The sequence below is a fragment of the Pygoscelis adeliae genome, unplaced genomic scaffold, assembly GCF_000699105.1.
Source record: "Pygoscelis adeliae isolate BGI_AS28 unplaced genomic scaffold, ASM69910v1 Scaffold175, whole genome shotgun sequence".
NCBI lineage: Eukaryota > Metazoa > Chordata > Aves > Sphenisciformes > Spheniscidae > Pygoscelis > Pygoscelis adeliae.
Genome location: NW_008824941.1, coordinates 5,325,279 through 5,341,674, shown reverse-complemented (window position 1 = coordinate 5,341,674; position 16,396 = coordinate 5,325,279). Strand labels below are relative to the sequence as shown.

The 16,396-nt window shown below is 41.5% G+C and overlaps 1 protein-coding gene across 1 annotated transcript in view; it reads right to left on the bottom strand.

The window, feature by feature from the left end:
* ADARB2 (adenosine deaminase, RNA-specific, B2 (non-functional)) overlaps window positions 1–12,319 on the bottom strand; it is a 114,382-nt gene extending 102,063 nt beyond the window's left edge. Inside the window, exons 1-2 of the mRNA XM_009325546.1 lie at window positions 12,298–12,319; window positions 3,027–3,934 (exon numbers count right to left, since the gene is read on the bottom strand). Coding sequence (XP_009323821.1) covers window positions 3,027–3,934; window positions 12,298–12,319 — 930 coding nt within the window. The remainder of the gene's footprint in view (window positions 1–3,026; window positions 3,935–12,297) is intronic.
* Window positions 12,320–16,396: the final 4,077 nt, after the last annotated feature.

Here is a 16,396-nt window from a genome sequence, read left to right as displayed (position 1 = left end):
TCAGGCCGAGGACATGCCCGAGGCCCAGGCTGAGGGACGCCAGGTCCCCTGGGAGCCCTGATGAGCAAGGCAGAAACATCAATGGTCGGGAAGCCCAGCTCATAAGGACATCTGAACTTTTTTGAAAACTTTCTTGGGCACTGTGAAATCCATAAGTTCAGCACAAGTGGACTACCAGTATTACAAGACTTTTGGCTTTCCCTGTTTCCAGTCAGGCTATAATCAGGAACAGCCAAATTCTGGCCTCCTAACACCACTGATAAGAGCAAGGGGAACAGTAGCAGAGACACGCAAAGTTGGAATACTCTTTGTAAAGGGCAACCACAGAGATAAAGATACTCCTGGATTCTACAAAATACTAAAAATACAGATGAAACTGTTACAACTGATCTTGTTTGCCTGTCCCTACTATCAATGAGTTAGCTATCTGATATCCTAATAAATATGATGAAGCACATGAAAAGAGTGAATGGTTGGATAGGACAATAGTTACTCCTTATTCTGTGAAAAAATCACCCCCCCTAATATTTTGACTGTTTGGGTTTCAGGGTTCTCTCCTGCTTTTAAACATTCTTGGACACAAACCAAGCTGAGCCTACTAAGTAGGAATACCTTTGAAAACTTGGCTTGAAATGTGTCCTTGAAAATGTGGTTCACAGAAGATCAGAGAGACAAGAAGGAGCTGAAATAACTTTTGGAGCAGCTGGCTCTGACCACAGCTCAATGAGAACTACACTCTCCTCAATACGGTTACTAGCACTTCAACTGACCAAACAGCCAGGTTGGCTGACTGAAGCAGTGAGCAAAGACAGTCACTAGATGAGATACTGCATAACACAGCGAGAACAAGTAAAGATGTTTCTGGATTTAATGCTTAAGCTATAGCCCAGCTGAAGTCAGTGGAAATGTATCTGTTGGTTTCAGTGGAAGTTGGGTTATGGCTTAAGTGAGTAACACAAACTCGGGTTTTGTGTCACGGCTGCTGTGTCTGTTGATGAGAGCAGCTAGTAAGGAGGTCAGCAGAAATCAGTGTTAAGGCTTATCTCTCAATTAATGTGCTGAATGCTGGCATTAAAAGTGCCTGAGTAATCTTTTAGTTGGACAATACATAACCAGTCAAAAAATACTGACAGAAAGTTCAGTGACACCTTTTCACTGACATTTATACTTCCAGAACAGTGAGGAGAAGAAGATAAGGAGGGCAGAAGTTTACAGAAAGGAGAAAAGGCCATAAAAAAGAGAATATACACTGAAGAATGTGTTGCCTAGTGAACAACTGGGGACTCAGGTAAGATGTGATATTCAGGTAGAAGATGATTGTGAAGCCAAGCAACCGGGGAATATTTCAGAGCTCAGGAACTGAGGCAATGAGACTTGTGGTGCAGTTTCAGAATATAACAAACCATGGGTTGATGAATGCATGGTATTTACCTGCCGACCCATCCAGCAAAGTTCACTGGGGGCAGCAAAGCAGCCAGCAGGTCAGGACTAGAGATTCCTCTTTATATCCAAGTGCTAGGTTTCCATGAGGAAAAATAGGCATATTCATCAAAACAAACTACTTTTAACCAGAATTAATTTGGGCAGGAAACAGCATAGATTTCTCATTTAAAACTATCCGTACTTCAGAGGAGTACTGGGAGGATGGAACTGCCAGGTTGGCCAAGGCTTCCAAAGTGCCTGCAAAGCACGCTGTGAAGATCATTGCTGTTATTAAATTATGTTATTATCCCACTGGTTCATGGATTTTACAAAGCAGAATTAAAAGGAAGAGGTGGAGGATTACGATGTATTTTAGAATTTCTTACATTTCTCATGTTTCCTTTTTGGAAACATAGGAAGGAAACTTCTGGGTCACCAAATATAACTCCTGGGTCCTGCAGGCAATCATGTCACCTAAAGAATTCATCTCCTATCAAACTCCTTGAGCATCTAATGAACATCTTTACTAATGTTAATGAGAATTGCTACTAATAATTTGCATTTACACACTACTTAAGGATCTTTAAGTGTTCTTTCACATAATATGCTCATTTTTATTACAGGCATATTGGATTTAAATGACTTGCCTAGGGTCTCACAGCAGGCCAGCAGCAGAATGACTTTTAGTGCTCCCAGTGCTTTGCATTAAATCCTGGACATTAACAGCTCCCTTCATAAAGGGAGCTTTGTAGCGGTAGATCACCTCCTGGTGCTGGTGGATCAAACCTTTTATGATAGCACAAACAAATCAAGAAATTACTTGAACCCATGTAATGCCTCCTGATGTCTGCAATTTCTGGTTTCCTTTGAACTTAGAAAATTGACACAAGTCTGAGTAATGCTGAGACAGCCTTTGGCATATCACCAACTATGAAATTTTGATGTGCTAAGTATGTACCTCAGATCTCTATTTTCTGTATGAATACAGCATTAATCTCTACATTTGTTCCAGGAAAACTTCAGAGCTTTCACTATCCCTTGTGCACATTTGAAAGCAAAAAAAAAAACCAACCCCAAAAGTAAGCCTATATTAAACGAAAATCCTTAACTTTTCTAGTGGCTGAATTGTCTGGAGAGTTTGCTCTGACACAGGCACATTCCTTGTCATTGCTGTCCCCTCTGAATGGCACTGTCCTCATCAAAAATTAACTCTAAAAGGAGGATATGGGGCATCCCTTTGTTTATGGGCTCCTTTCTGTCAAGAAAGATGGAGTAGCACAGAATGACCTCATTTTTCTGCCTGTGTCAATATTATCATTCTCTCTAGCAAATTGAAACGTTGGTATTTCCCCCTACATTTTGCCCTCTCATCTATGCCTCCTATGGAAAGGGCTGCAAATTGTACCCAGTGATTTCAGGATCTGATTTTCAAGCTTAAGCCTGTGGCATCTGGCTCTTTCTGTGAGAAAAGAGCTATTTTGTGGCATGGCACTTGCCATGGTTCAGAGGAACCACCTGGTAGAACAACAACAGCTACAGCAATACCAATCCCATTCATTGAAAGAGTTCCTCCAACGTGGTGGTGGCTACCCAGGAGCTCTCACCTGTGGCAAATGGTGACATTTACTCCTGCTGGGAATGTGGCTGGGCAGCCGAATGTTAAAGAGGGCCTGCAGGGCCGCCTGCGCTGCTTGACCCTTGGCCAGCTTCTTGCTACGTCCTGAGCCTTCAAATGTTCTCCCATCCACTCGCACTGCCATCACAAAACTCTTGATGTGCTGCTTTTCCACTGTCTCTGACAGGCAGACGTATCGCAGACCCGACCGCAGCTCATTTAGCAGCACCACCGGGTTCTTCTCGCTCTCCGCTTTGGATGCCATCTTGTGCTTGTTTTGCTTACTGTGGCCCATTAAGTCCAGCGTATGGCAGAGTAAGCGCCCGTGTCGATAAGCAGTGGAAAGCAATTCGTTATTAACAGGGTTATAGACTGAAAAGTCCTTGCTGTGTGTAGATGGTTCGAACTCCTTGAACAGAGTATCTGGAAAGTCTGCCTGATCAGAAGTAAAGTCTGTGGATGGATTGATGCAGTTCCCCATGGCAAAGTGAGCTTGGCAGGCGTTGGGGAACTGAACGAATGACTTCAGAGCTAGCTCCGCAGCACGCATTTTGGCTTTCTTTTTTGTGGGCCCCGTGCCTTCAAACGTAAGACCATTTACTTCCACAGCAACAGCAAAGACTGGAGCATGCACTGGACCTGTCTGGGAAACCATTTTATATTGTAAACCTGGTTTAAGTTCATGTAGCTGAACCAGAGCGTTCTTTGGCGTCACTGACCACGAGACTTTCTTCCAGATGAGCTGGAGTTTGCAGAAATGGCCATTATTGCCTTCCTCTAAGGGTCTTTTTCTCTTACTGCTAGGTGTTCCCCCTCTTGCCCTCTCATTAGAGGATATTGGATGATCCTCCAGGTTGCCAATATTTCGATTTTCCTTTACTTCTGCACTGCTGGTACCTGTCAGTAAAGAAAGAAAAAAACCTCACATTACAGTTGTCATCATAGTAGCTGACATTATGCCTAGGGCTGGCAGAATAGCCAAAAAAGAAAAAAAAGTTGATGATAGATATCCGTGCTCAGCCATTTTTGGGGGTTTTCCTCAAATATCTGTATAATGGTTGGTTTATTATTTATAGCACACATTTTCTGCATGTCCTGAATGTTTACTTGTCCCTGAAGTTCTACTTGTATTAGTCACTAGCTTCCTGTTTTAAAAAAAGATTATATCATTCAAAGATGAAGCATAACTTGATGCCACGTAACTTAAATGAACTAATGCATACACTGGATAATTACTAATAAAAGTGAATAGTTTGCGAAGTTCCCTTAGTCTGAGATTTGTTGTATAATCCATGTGGGTGAACGCTTATGAACACATTATTAGAAATCAGAAATGATTCACAAATGATTCACAAACAGAAAAATGGGCGAATGCATTTAATAATCTATTTGCAATGAATACATTGACTGGCTCTACTCACACCATAGGTTCTTGTGTTGCTAACATCATGAATCCAGCCTAAGAATTGATCTGACAGACCTTCCTAGCATTTGAAACAATAATTTGGTCTGGACTTAGATTCCAGTTTAATATGTGAGCATCTTTCTGTCAAATTCAATTGCAGATACTCTTAGCTCCTGCATCAGCAACAACTAATATTGCAAAAATTCTAGATAAATCTAAATGAGACTAGGAAAAGCCAGAGCATCATGATGGGAATAATTACTGATGTAAAGAATGATCTATGTCAAAGTAAAGCAATGGGCGAGAGTGACTACCAGAAGCGCCAGGAAGGGAATGAAATGACAGTGAGGAGCTATGGAGGGAGCACTCCATTGTTGTTGAGCCAATGAATCACACATTGCTCTGAACTACGCTTGCGCAACACCCATGCTGTGAGGCAGTGCTCTTTGCTACAGCAGACGCATGACTGAGAATGGAGATGCATCTCACTGATGTCCTGGATGAGACAGAAAAAGTGCTGCTGTCTGAATAAGCATCCTATAACATTTCTGTCATTTCTGATGAGTTTGTTTGAATGTATTGCATCTCTGATACATCCTCCAGTCCTCCTGTGCGTTCCTTGGGGCAGAGACAAGTCGAGGAAGTAAACATGAGTGTAACCAATCTGTGAAGCAACCCGTCCCTGGAGCGATGCACCTGATCCCTTTCTAAGCAGAGCACTGCCTGGCTGCCTGCTGTATTCCAACCAGCATTGAGCGTGGAGCCTTTCCCATGGCTTGTTATTGTCAGACACGAGCATGCCACCTGTGCAGGCTGCCTGAGTCCCAAGCACAGAGAAGGTCCCTGTGGCCCTTAGAGGACAGAGAATGGTCCTCCCACTTTCTGCGGAGCCATGGCCATATTTGATTTCCTCTCTACCCTGATGTACAAGCTGGCTGCAAGGATGTAATGGGTGAGCTGCCGGCTACGCCTCGAGGAGCTTCTACTGGAGTGGTGTGTCTTTGCTGCAGCCCAGTATTAGGCTGGGCTGACAGATGCACAGGAGCCTGCATGGAATTATGTGGAACCAACCATCATGATTAAAAACCTACGTTATATCCTGATTAGTTGCACTTGTATTAAATATCAAAAGACTTTTTCCCATCAGAGCAATAAGTCTGCATTCATGCACGTTGTTCCACAGCAAACAGCTCACTGCTTAGACATGAGTGAAAATCATGGCTTGATTGCATGTGTGGGGGCCCATTTGCAGGACTGAGTTTTTAGGCTCCCTTTCCTGAAAGCCCTTCAGCACACACTGAACTTCCAGCCTGTGTCTATGTCTCATCAAAGTTACTTGCAGAGCTATGTACTGCAGTGCTTTGCTGAGGTAGAACGTGAACTGACAAATTAAGGTCTTAGTGACTAGTTAATTTTTACTTTCTGAAGCTGAGGGGAGAGAATGAAGACAGGTGAGGAAGGAAAGAAAAAGAAATACATAATAGAAAAATAAAAGTTTCATCATATGGCATTCAGCTGTATAAAATATGACATCTTTAAACCAGCCTCTCTGGAAATAAGACATCTAAAAGGTCAGGTTAACTAAGACACAAGGATAATGTGGTCTTTTCTCATTGAGTTCACAACTCTGCTTATGGAAACTCTGATCTGAAGGGGAAGGATATGCCAATTTTAACTTTCCCCTATTTAGCCTGGCAGTGGCTTTGGCCAGCCATTTTCCACTGTCACCCTTTCTCATGTTTCCATCCCACTCAGAATACCCCTCTTTGCTTGTGTGCATTTTTTTAAATGAAGGTGAAATATTCTGACTCAGACATACTTTGTAGCAGGAAGCAGGTTTGGTTCTGTATTTCACACCTCCTCTCTCGTCTTACCTAATAGGTTTTTACAGAGCCAATTATGGTACATAATGATATTGTAGTCAGGAAGCAAGAAAAGAAGGATAGCTCTTGCTTCACACAATATTCAGGTTTGAAAATAATTTGTATTGATTATGCACCACTGAATAGGAAAACTGAAGGGTTATTTGTATTTATAATTCACATTGTCTTATTCCAGCTGATTTTCTTTCATAGTCAGAGAACCACAGATTTCTGAACAAGAATGTGTGACCTTAACATCTTACCTTAATCACCCTCAATAAAACAGTGGTTAACTAAAACCATGGCAACAGAAAATAAACATTACTTGTTTATCTTAAATTCTGCCTATGAAATTGTCTAGTCCAGGTTTTGGTCAACAGAGAGTTTGCATCGTTGTAGTGAAAAAAATGCAGAGATGCAAGTGTAAAACTTCCAGAGATCAGGCACAAAGGATACGCAGACAACGTTGGGCGTGCACGACGGTGATGTGCCTCTATTTATTGTATGTTTTGGCCTAGTCACAGCAAAGGAAATCCATGCAAGTATCCTTACAGTCAACCAGATTTCTAGAGGACCTGATCCTGAAACACCAGGAAATAGCTCAGTTCTTCACAGACCTCAGTGAGAGCTGCAGCAGGCCAAAAGTCATCACGGCATGCAAATCAGAGGCAGCCTAAATTCAGTGAGTGCCTCAGAAAGTCTGTGAGCCTGATGGACTTGTGTGATGCCTGGCAGCCGCCGGGCAATGTGAAATTACTTTCCACTTTCAAGTATCTTTGAAATAGGAGGTCTTTGAAATGTGTCTTTTATGAGACCTCTGTGTAGCAGACATAAGATTACTTCTCTAATGGTGGCACATGTACTTCTATTGTGAAAATCAGACAAAGCAGGCAAATGACACCAAACTATGTAAGATAAATACTGTAAGCAGCTGTAATAGAACAATCACAAGCAATTTTGGAAATGAAGAGCACTAAAAGGAAAGGGGTAAGTCAGAGGATGCACACAGGGAAAATGCAAAACTGTGGATCATTTTCAGTCCTGTTATCTCTCATAATGTCTTTGCCCTTGAGTTCCCAAAACACATTCTCTACATTTTGAAAAAAAAAAAAAAAGATAATAAAATATGGTTCTCCTATGATGAAAAGTTGGAGAATAATAAAATTGTAAGGGGAGGGAGTTAAAAAAAAGGAGAAAGAAAAACATTATAATTTTTTTGCAATAATTTCTAATTTATTGTGTAAGATTTCTAAAAAAGCCCCACAACTCTGCACTGTAATACCTCCTCAGGTAACTTTATTCTTTGATTTTTGCAGTTTCACAAGCAAGAGGAGACATTGTAATCTCGTATTTGCTTCAGTAATTGAATGGGAGAGAGGAAAGCAGTTAGTGAAATATATTTATTTATGCACTATTCCTCAGTCTTCTGTCTGCTCTTTCATGTTTTTCTCCTTTTGGTCATTATGCACAGTAGAGTTAACCTAGAGAGTCTGCATCATCAAGAGCTTTTCAGAACTATAATGCATCACTAATAATGACACTGCCTATGTCTCTGGGTCATAAGGGCTCTGCAGAACTAGCCATCCGATACTCCACGCTACATTTGAAGAGATAATATTGTTCCTGTTGAAGGTTATTCTGCTGCCAAGCCAACTTCCAGGGAGGATGGGAAAGGAGAGGTGGTAGGTGGCATCTTCATTTTGGCTGGCATCTTTACTATTGAATTACAAGGGGCAGAACATTATTGAAAAGCTACGATATTGAAAGAAAGAATCAGCAGTCTCTGTAGTATAGCAAACTTCTGATTCAACTGATAGCTCTGACACAGGAAGTTACTGTCTTTAGAAATGTTTAGTAAACACCAGATTGCTACCAATGCATTTACAACAACACAGGTAGGACAATTTTTATTTTTCTGCATTTTAATATCTAACCTCTGTTTGACCTGCTTATATAGAGTACATTTTGCTGTCCATCTACATCACATTGACTGCAGAGGTTAGAAGGATTGACCTCCATAATTCCTGGCATACTTGAAAGTGAAAAAATTTAAATCAGAAGCAATAGGTATGAACCGAGGAGCCAAAGCCACGGTACCTTTGTCCAAGGTCAGCTACTACATCAAATGCAATGTAGGGCAGTCTCCTCTTGCCAGCAAAATGGCATTTTCATACACTTACTGAATCCACAATGGAGGATTGGGAACTCTTCTGCTGGGATTTTTAGGTTTGTATTCTTGACTTTAGAATAATAAACTTGCATCTAACAACAGAAATCACTCCTTCCTCTCTTACATGAAAACACACAGATATGTACTTTTAAATCTTCCCGAAAGAAGTCTACTTAAGGGAAACCTGCCATGATCCCTCTGTTGCTCCTGAACACTCCCTGACAGCTCACAGGGTTCAGGCTGTTTAAAACAATATCATTAGACTTTATTGGTGTGTAACACCACACTGTGAAGGGAAGCATTACCAGTGCAAAAAAGTATAGGACTTTGCTTAAAGTGAAGATGGAAAAATTGTGAAAGGTGATTGCCATTGCCTTTAGCTGCTCCAGAATGAAGATACTCTACTTTGCCCACCTTGTTATCTGAAATAACTGTGAAATCCATGCACATCTAGTACAGCTTTTACCAGTTAGGGAAATTATTCAAATGACCTAATGACCTGACTTAGATGATACTCAGACTCTGATGCTCTCTGTCCAAGTTAGCAAATAAGTGCACATGGCAAAAAACTTGGGCAGCCCACGGCAGAAACAGATCTAAGTACATGCCTTCCTGAATCAGGACCAGGCTATAGCTTAGCTTTAGGCATGGGAGAAATCCAAACAATGGCAATAGACAGTTTTCAAAACAAAAACAAGGGGTTTGATTCTGTGGGGGACTGCCTGGGGCTCTGCCTGCTGGAAGGGGATATTCACTGTCCTCTTAGAGGCAGGGTCCCTGCTGTATCTCACACTGTGCAATCAAAAGCTCTGGTGCCTCATGCTGCCTGAGGGGGACTTTGACCAAAATGCTCATAACTGAACACGCCTCAATATACTGAAGCTGGGGCTGGGATTTATCCTACAAGACTGTTGCAGTGGCTGAAATCCATATGTTGGGGACCATCACCATCAGCTCCCTCTGCAGGCACTGGGGAGAGGTGTACACCTCCAGAAGGGTGCTGCACCGAATCTGTGCATATGGCAGTATTGCACAATGAGATTCCCAGGAATCATATGCTCCTACTAGAGGTACACCCTAGATTTGCAAGTACTTGTGTCTGGTGATAGTCTGCCTTGAGGCCGTGGCATAGTGTGGATGGAACGATTAAAGAACATGGACAGGCAGAGGTGTGTAACAACCTGCAGGCAGGCAGGCAGGCAGTGAACAGGGAATGATTATTCTCTGTTTCATACAATCCAAGCACTAGAGACAGCAGGCTTTAAGCAATAAAAGGGTGCACTTTTTGACAACACACTAAATCACTGAACTCCCTGTTCCTGGCTGTTGTTGAGATCAGAAGTATCAGTGGGCTCTGGAGAGGACTAGACAGGTCTGTTGATATCTAAGAAATATGATGATTCAGGTGCAAAATCTAGCTGAGTAAATTTCTTGCTGGGTGCTAGAAAGATATACCAGGGGGAAGATCACCATTTAAATGTCCTTTTTCTCAATGCATCACTAACAGCAAATGTTGAAGAGAGTGTACAGACCTAAACTTCCTATTTCTAATCCCGTGTGACATTTCTTACATTCTTAGCTAACTTTGACTTCTGGGAATTAATAGGGTGGTCCTTTTCTCACATGTTCAAGATAAGGTCTTCATCAGAGACTGATGATTAGCTTACCCAAAATGCCATTCCAAAGGTGCCTACTGCCTTCGATACATTTTTCTAGTATTAGTTCATGGCTCATAAACCACAATAATAGTGTCTATATGCTAATAATCACCAGTTGAAAATGCATGTGTAGTTAACCTGGCATGGCTCTCTTTGTAAAGAAGGCCTAAAGGAATGTGAAACAGGATTTGAATCCATTTCAGCTGGTAGGACTCTGCCTATCAATATAGCACAGTCCAGGAAGGGGCACTCTCACAGGATGCTCAGTGAGCAGAAAACTACAGGGATAAGCAAACCACTTCTCTACCTTGCCAGCATACTCCTAGGCTGCTGTCAAATTGTTAGCACAGAGGAAGATTTTGCTTATTCAGAGTAAATCACTGAAGCTCTTTAAAATGCCGAATGACTACACAGGTACATGTGTGCTATAGAAATTACTGGGATTTATACCACTACACTAGAAGTGAACATTGAAATATGGCTGATTTTAAATTAATTCACCTTTTTTTTTAAAAAGATTCTAATAGTAACACCTAAAAATATGTTGTATGTGCCAAGAAACAGATCGCTGCCTTATCACTGGAGTGTATGTTTGACCCAAGAGAGGACTAGGCAGGATGTCCCCGAAAAGAGCGAAATTTGCTATTTCTCTTTCAGAAAACACAGCTTACCCTGTCCATGTGAGCTATTTTAAAGCCAGTGCCGGCACGAAGCAGTCTTGGCATTACAGCAGCAATAAGAAAATGGTGTTACAGTGTTTGACTTGTACAAACTTCCTACATTACCTAAAAATAACTAAGTAGCACATTTGGGAAACATTACGCAGGAGGTGCCTGCACAAGCTCATCGTGTGCATAGTATGTTTCCTGTGTGTACTTCTCATATCTCTTCCTGAAAATGTAGCCTCCCTGAGACCAATTTTGAAGGATTTTCAGGATTTTTTTTGCCTTTGCTAAGATACGTAAAAACCTACCGGTCCCTGTGATGTCCACGTGATACTCAGGAGCAGAAAATAGAGGGCTGTGCTACTTCACTCCTTCAACAGCTATTCCCCTCGGTGCCGCACCATGGTCAAACCAAGGCAGATTAGCAACAACGGGGAAGAAAAGCCCATTCCTCCCACCCACTGGCTGTAATAGGGCAACATGTCAGTGTGTGTCTGGCTGGGAAAGAAACCCATCTGGTAGGTGATACTAAAACTCAAGAGTTGCTCATTTGGTTCAGAAAGCTTCCCTCCCTTTTTTTAATGATTCAAGATGAGTTACAACAAGCAGGGCTGGATAACACACAATAATTACTTCTAGGTGATAAATGGGAGGGCTTACTGAGGGTTATTCAGTCCTAACTGCACACTCCCAGACTTCTCGGTGTTTTGAAGACCTCACAACTCCTTCAAACCCAACGGCACTTTCCTCCAGCTCTGCAGTAACGGGTTCAGGGAGTGCCACTGACTTTGTTCAGGTGTAAGGGCCCAAGAGAATCCAGTGGCTAATTTTTGGGTTACATCTAGTTTATTATTAGCCTGGTTAATCATGTCTTCTCAATTGGATTTGATTGATTGATTGATTGATTGATTTCTTTCTTTCTTTCTTTTGTTTTGTTTTGTTTTGTTTTGTTTTGTTTTGTTCTCCAGGTCATATCACAGAAGTAAAAGAGAAAACAGTTTTTCAAGTAGAGGGCTTGTTCCTGCAGTCTTTACTTTTGCAAAAGTCCTTTTGTAATCAAGGAAATATAAATGGGGGGAAGACACAGCACCAAAATGTCCTGTTTTTTAGGGACTGTGAGAAAAGCAAGTGAGCAAAATAAGGTAATGTAAACAGGAAAGGAAAAGGAGCTCCACAGTCCTGTAAACCTGCTTGTAAACATCTCCTTTTTGTAAGAAGTTTTTCCTTTGTATTTGTGACACACCACTTACAGCCCCACCACGCCAGGGTCTGCACAGGGAAAAGTGGGAAGGCGAGCTGAGATTAACCCTTTCTTTGCTGGAGATTGGAGAACATGTTTGCACTCAGCATTAGGGAATTTTTGCATTTTACGTGAGGACTGGACTTATGGCCTGCCAATATTTGCAAATCCATTTCCTTTCCATGATTGCCCTTACACTGTAGAGCTTTTATCTTTAAACTTTATTATTCATCTGTCTATAGAGAAAAGAGACTGCTTACTTAAGTTGTCTTCATCCTCCATGGTGGTTGCACCAGGACTCAGATACTTGAAGGGCGCTATGAAGGTTGACAGTATGCTTACTTTTTCTAGAGGAAAACAGAAGAGACATATAAAATCAGTATTTTGTCAGTGCATCCTGATCTACTCCATACTTTTTCTCAGGTGAAAACATCTCATCAAGTCTGTTTCTTTTTTGTTTTTCCTGACTCTACAACCCCACCAAAATTCACAGAACTGCAATAGATTTATTGCAGCTGGCACGTGCAAATACCAAACACATGCCCCTCCTGGTTTCTGCCCCTGTGTAGTGCTCCTTGGCCATGCTTCCCAGCAATGGTGCCCGAGCACTGCAGAGCTGGAAATGCGGGAGGCTTGAGCTGGTCCAGCTGGGAATGGGGGAGGAGGGTGAGAGCTGGAGGCAGCCAGCCCTGGGAGGAGGGACATGAGAACTGCTCTGATGGATGAGAACATCAGCTCACCTCCTCTTGTTTCCTCTCCCTGACAGACGCGGAACCAGAAGTCTCAGAGAAAGCTCAAGCGTTGATGGCACAAGAGACTACAACTGCTTCTAATTCTTCTAGAAATCATTGATTTGATTTTTGGAAAACCTTTATGGTGTGCACAGGAAGCTATTATCGAAACAATAAGAACCCTATTTGAAATCCTTCTTACTCACATTCATACTAAGTGTAGCTCCTTCTACCTGCAGTTTCTGCTTATCGTTCAGATAGTAGATGGCACAGAAATTTACTTCCAGTGCCATGATCAGCCTCTGCATTAAATGCCAGAACAGATTCAGCAAAATGAGAACTGATACTGATTTATACTAGCTCAAAGTTTGGCTCAGGATTTATCTATAGGAAAAAGTTGCTGTTAACACAAACACTAGAAACAGGGATATATAGAAGATACGTGTTTTATTTAGTTTAGCTAGTTTATTTAGTTTGTTGTTCAGTTTGTTTAGGCTGAATTCCTCCTGACAAACTATGCGTACTTTGCTGAGGACCAACATCAACAGGGTGTCTACCTTAGGTAGCAGAAGAAACAGAAACACACCTTACAAAGGTGATCCATAGCTTTGAAGGACTTCGTTGCTTTCCTAAAGTCCTTCTCTGTTTAGAAAGCCTCAGTTAGGTGGAAATGCTCTGAATCCTGCACATTGTGAACAATGCTGGGCTTTCATCTTGTGGCAGAAGCATCAAAAACCAAACCAAAAATGTCTTCTTTCTAGTGACACAGGAGAAATGATTTCCATGGGGACTTTCTTTATTGGTGAGAAAGTACTTCTCTGAATTTCCTTAAACTACCTGGCTGCTAATCTACCACTGGTCTGGAAGGCATTCCAGCTGAAGAGCTCTTAAACTTTTTCAGCAGCACATCTGTTAGCTTTTTGGCCTGCTTCTTCCTACATTTACAAATAAACCTTGCTCTTGTTAAAGACTGTTACTAGAATCCATCAAAAATGACTGCAGATGTTTGCCCTTAGCTAGGTAACACTACAGCTCAACTCTATTATGAAAAACCACAGTAAAAGCTGAGTGCTCTTTGTTAAGTAAATGCAATAATTTACTGCAATGGAATAAAAGATTGCCTGAAGAAAACCTTTTTCTGTCCAGAAACCTTTCAGCCCAGACTAATATATAATTAGAGCACAAATTAGCCTCCTTGAATTGCAATTTCATTAAGGGATTGTAGTGATGTCATGAACCAAAAGAATGAAGCTATTTATGAACGCTTTAGCCAAAAGATTTTCCTAAGTGAATACTTTGACACTTTTTGCTAAGACATTGCTCACTGAGAAATGTGGTATCTCTGTACGACACTATCTCAGTGCCTGTGAGACTGTTGGGTTGTGATCGGGATAAAGGCTGTTATTCACTCCTGACTTTCTCAACCGGTTTCTTTGATTGAAGTGAAAAAAGCGTAGGCTTTTGGGACCTAATCCAAAAGCTACATTTAGTAAGGGGAATGCTTCAGATGACAGACGTAGGATCAGGGCAGTCCTTGGCTTCAGCACTAGCAATGACTGTTGTGTCTGGATACTGAGATGCAGTGAGCTGAAGTGTACTCCGCCTGTGCCTGGCTGCTGATGGCTGTCAGACCTTCAGAACTAACCCTCAAGACACTGGATGTCTTACACAAACTTAAAGCTTCTTTGCAGACAAAATATTCTCACTTCTCATAGAGAGTTAATCCATTAACTAAGCAAGGAGGACGTGTACTTTCTTGCTGAGGTTGCTAATGCCTACTCCTGCCACCAATCAAAAAGCCAAACCATGTAGTTTTATACTATACTATTATTAGGTAAAGGAATATTCTATGATTTATCTTTCACCCCAACCAATTTTGTGCAATTGATAGGCGAGATTTACAATGTGGATTTAAAATTTATCAAATTATTTTCCCTTTTGCCTTAAGGGACCCTTTAGCCATCTTAAACTTTTGTTGTTACTGTTTTTCACCTGTCCCCAAAGACCTTGCTGGTGCCTTTGCTTTGTGTGGCAGAGAAACTGGATGGCCTGTAAAATTTACTGCACTCTTAGAGCAGCAATGGATGGGTTTGTGTCAACCAAACTCAGGCAGGCCCTAATAACAGGATATCCTTCAATCAATACAGATGATAAAGATTATAATTTAATATTTCAATCCATTGGTTGAGCAATGGGAGATTTAGTATGAGTCTGGAAGGAGGAGGGCAGGGTTTTTGAGTGAGCGATGTAAGAAGAGAAGAGCCATATTTTGCACGTAGAACAGATGAATTATCAAGCCTATGGAGGAGGGGAAGGTAGATGACAGGATAATTAAATGTAGGTGTTTACAGGGAAATAATCTGGCTAGGTATAAAACTGTTGGTATGATTGTGCACTCCCATCTTTAGCACATTATTGTTTATTACCATATATATACCATAGGACACTACTTCAGCTTTATTGTCAATGGTGAAATTCAGTGTTATTTTTGTTTATCATTTCAGAACAAGATTAGGAGAGTTGTGTATTCACACCTCACGGTCCCTGAGTATTTTAATGTCCATCACAATTAGTCTTATTTCCAGCAGTTTGATGAAATCTTATGAATAAAAATAAAGGACATGGCTGGATAGGAAAAAGCAACACAGAGAAATACCTTTAAAGCCTCCTTTTTTCTCTCACTCTCTTCTCCTTCTATGATTTTTTTTTTCCCCAAAAAGAAGCAATGACAGGTAGCCCAAAATTAGAGTGGCTATTTTTACTTTATCATTCTAAATGTTCTCTGTATTTGTCTGAGGAAATTATTTTTCAAGGCTAGGAGAGAGGGTCTAGGAGAAGAAAATACGACATTTCAAAAACTCTTTTCTCCATAAAGGCAGAATACATAACCCTACATTTATGAGAACCAATACAAGGAGCTATTATTGCTTGCCTTACAATTGTGCCAAAAGCCTCCGATGACATGAAGGAGCTATTTCATGAGGGCCTACATGGACACAAAGGAATCTGTATTTACAATGGAAATTGAGAAATAAAGAGCAGGTATAGTGGGATTTATTTCTAGCCACCCTGGAACACCAATGCAAGATAATAGCATCATATTTTGTAGCATATTGTCCTGGTTTCAGCAGGGATAGAGTTAATTTTCTTCCTAGTAGCTGGTACAGTGCTGTGTTTTGGATTTAGGATGAGAACAATGTTGATAACACACCGATGTTTTAGTTGTTGCTAAGCAGTGCTTACACTAGTCAAGGACTTTTCAGCTTCCCATGCTCTACCGACTGAGAAGGCTGGAGGTGCACAAGAAGCCGGGAGGGGGCACAGCCAGGACAGCTGACCCAAACTGGCCAAAGGGATATTCCATACCATGTGACGTCATGCTCAGTATATAAAGCTGGGGGAAGAAGAAGGAAGGGGGGGACGTTTGGAGTGATGGCATTTGTCTTCCCAAGTCACCGTTACGCGTGATGGAGCCCACCTGCCTGCCCATGGGAAGTAGTGAATGAATTCCTTCTTTTGCTTTGCTTGTGGGCGCAGCTTTTGCTTTACCTATTAAACTGTCTTTATCTCAACCCATGAGTTTTCTCACTTTTACCCTTCCGATTCTCTCCCCCATCCCACTGGGGGG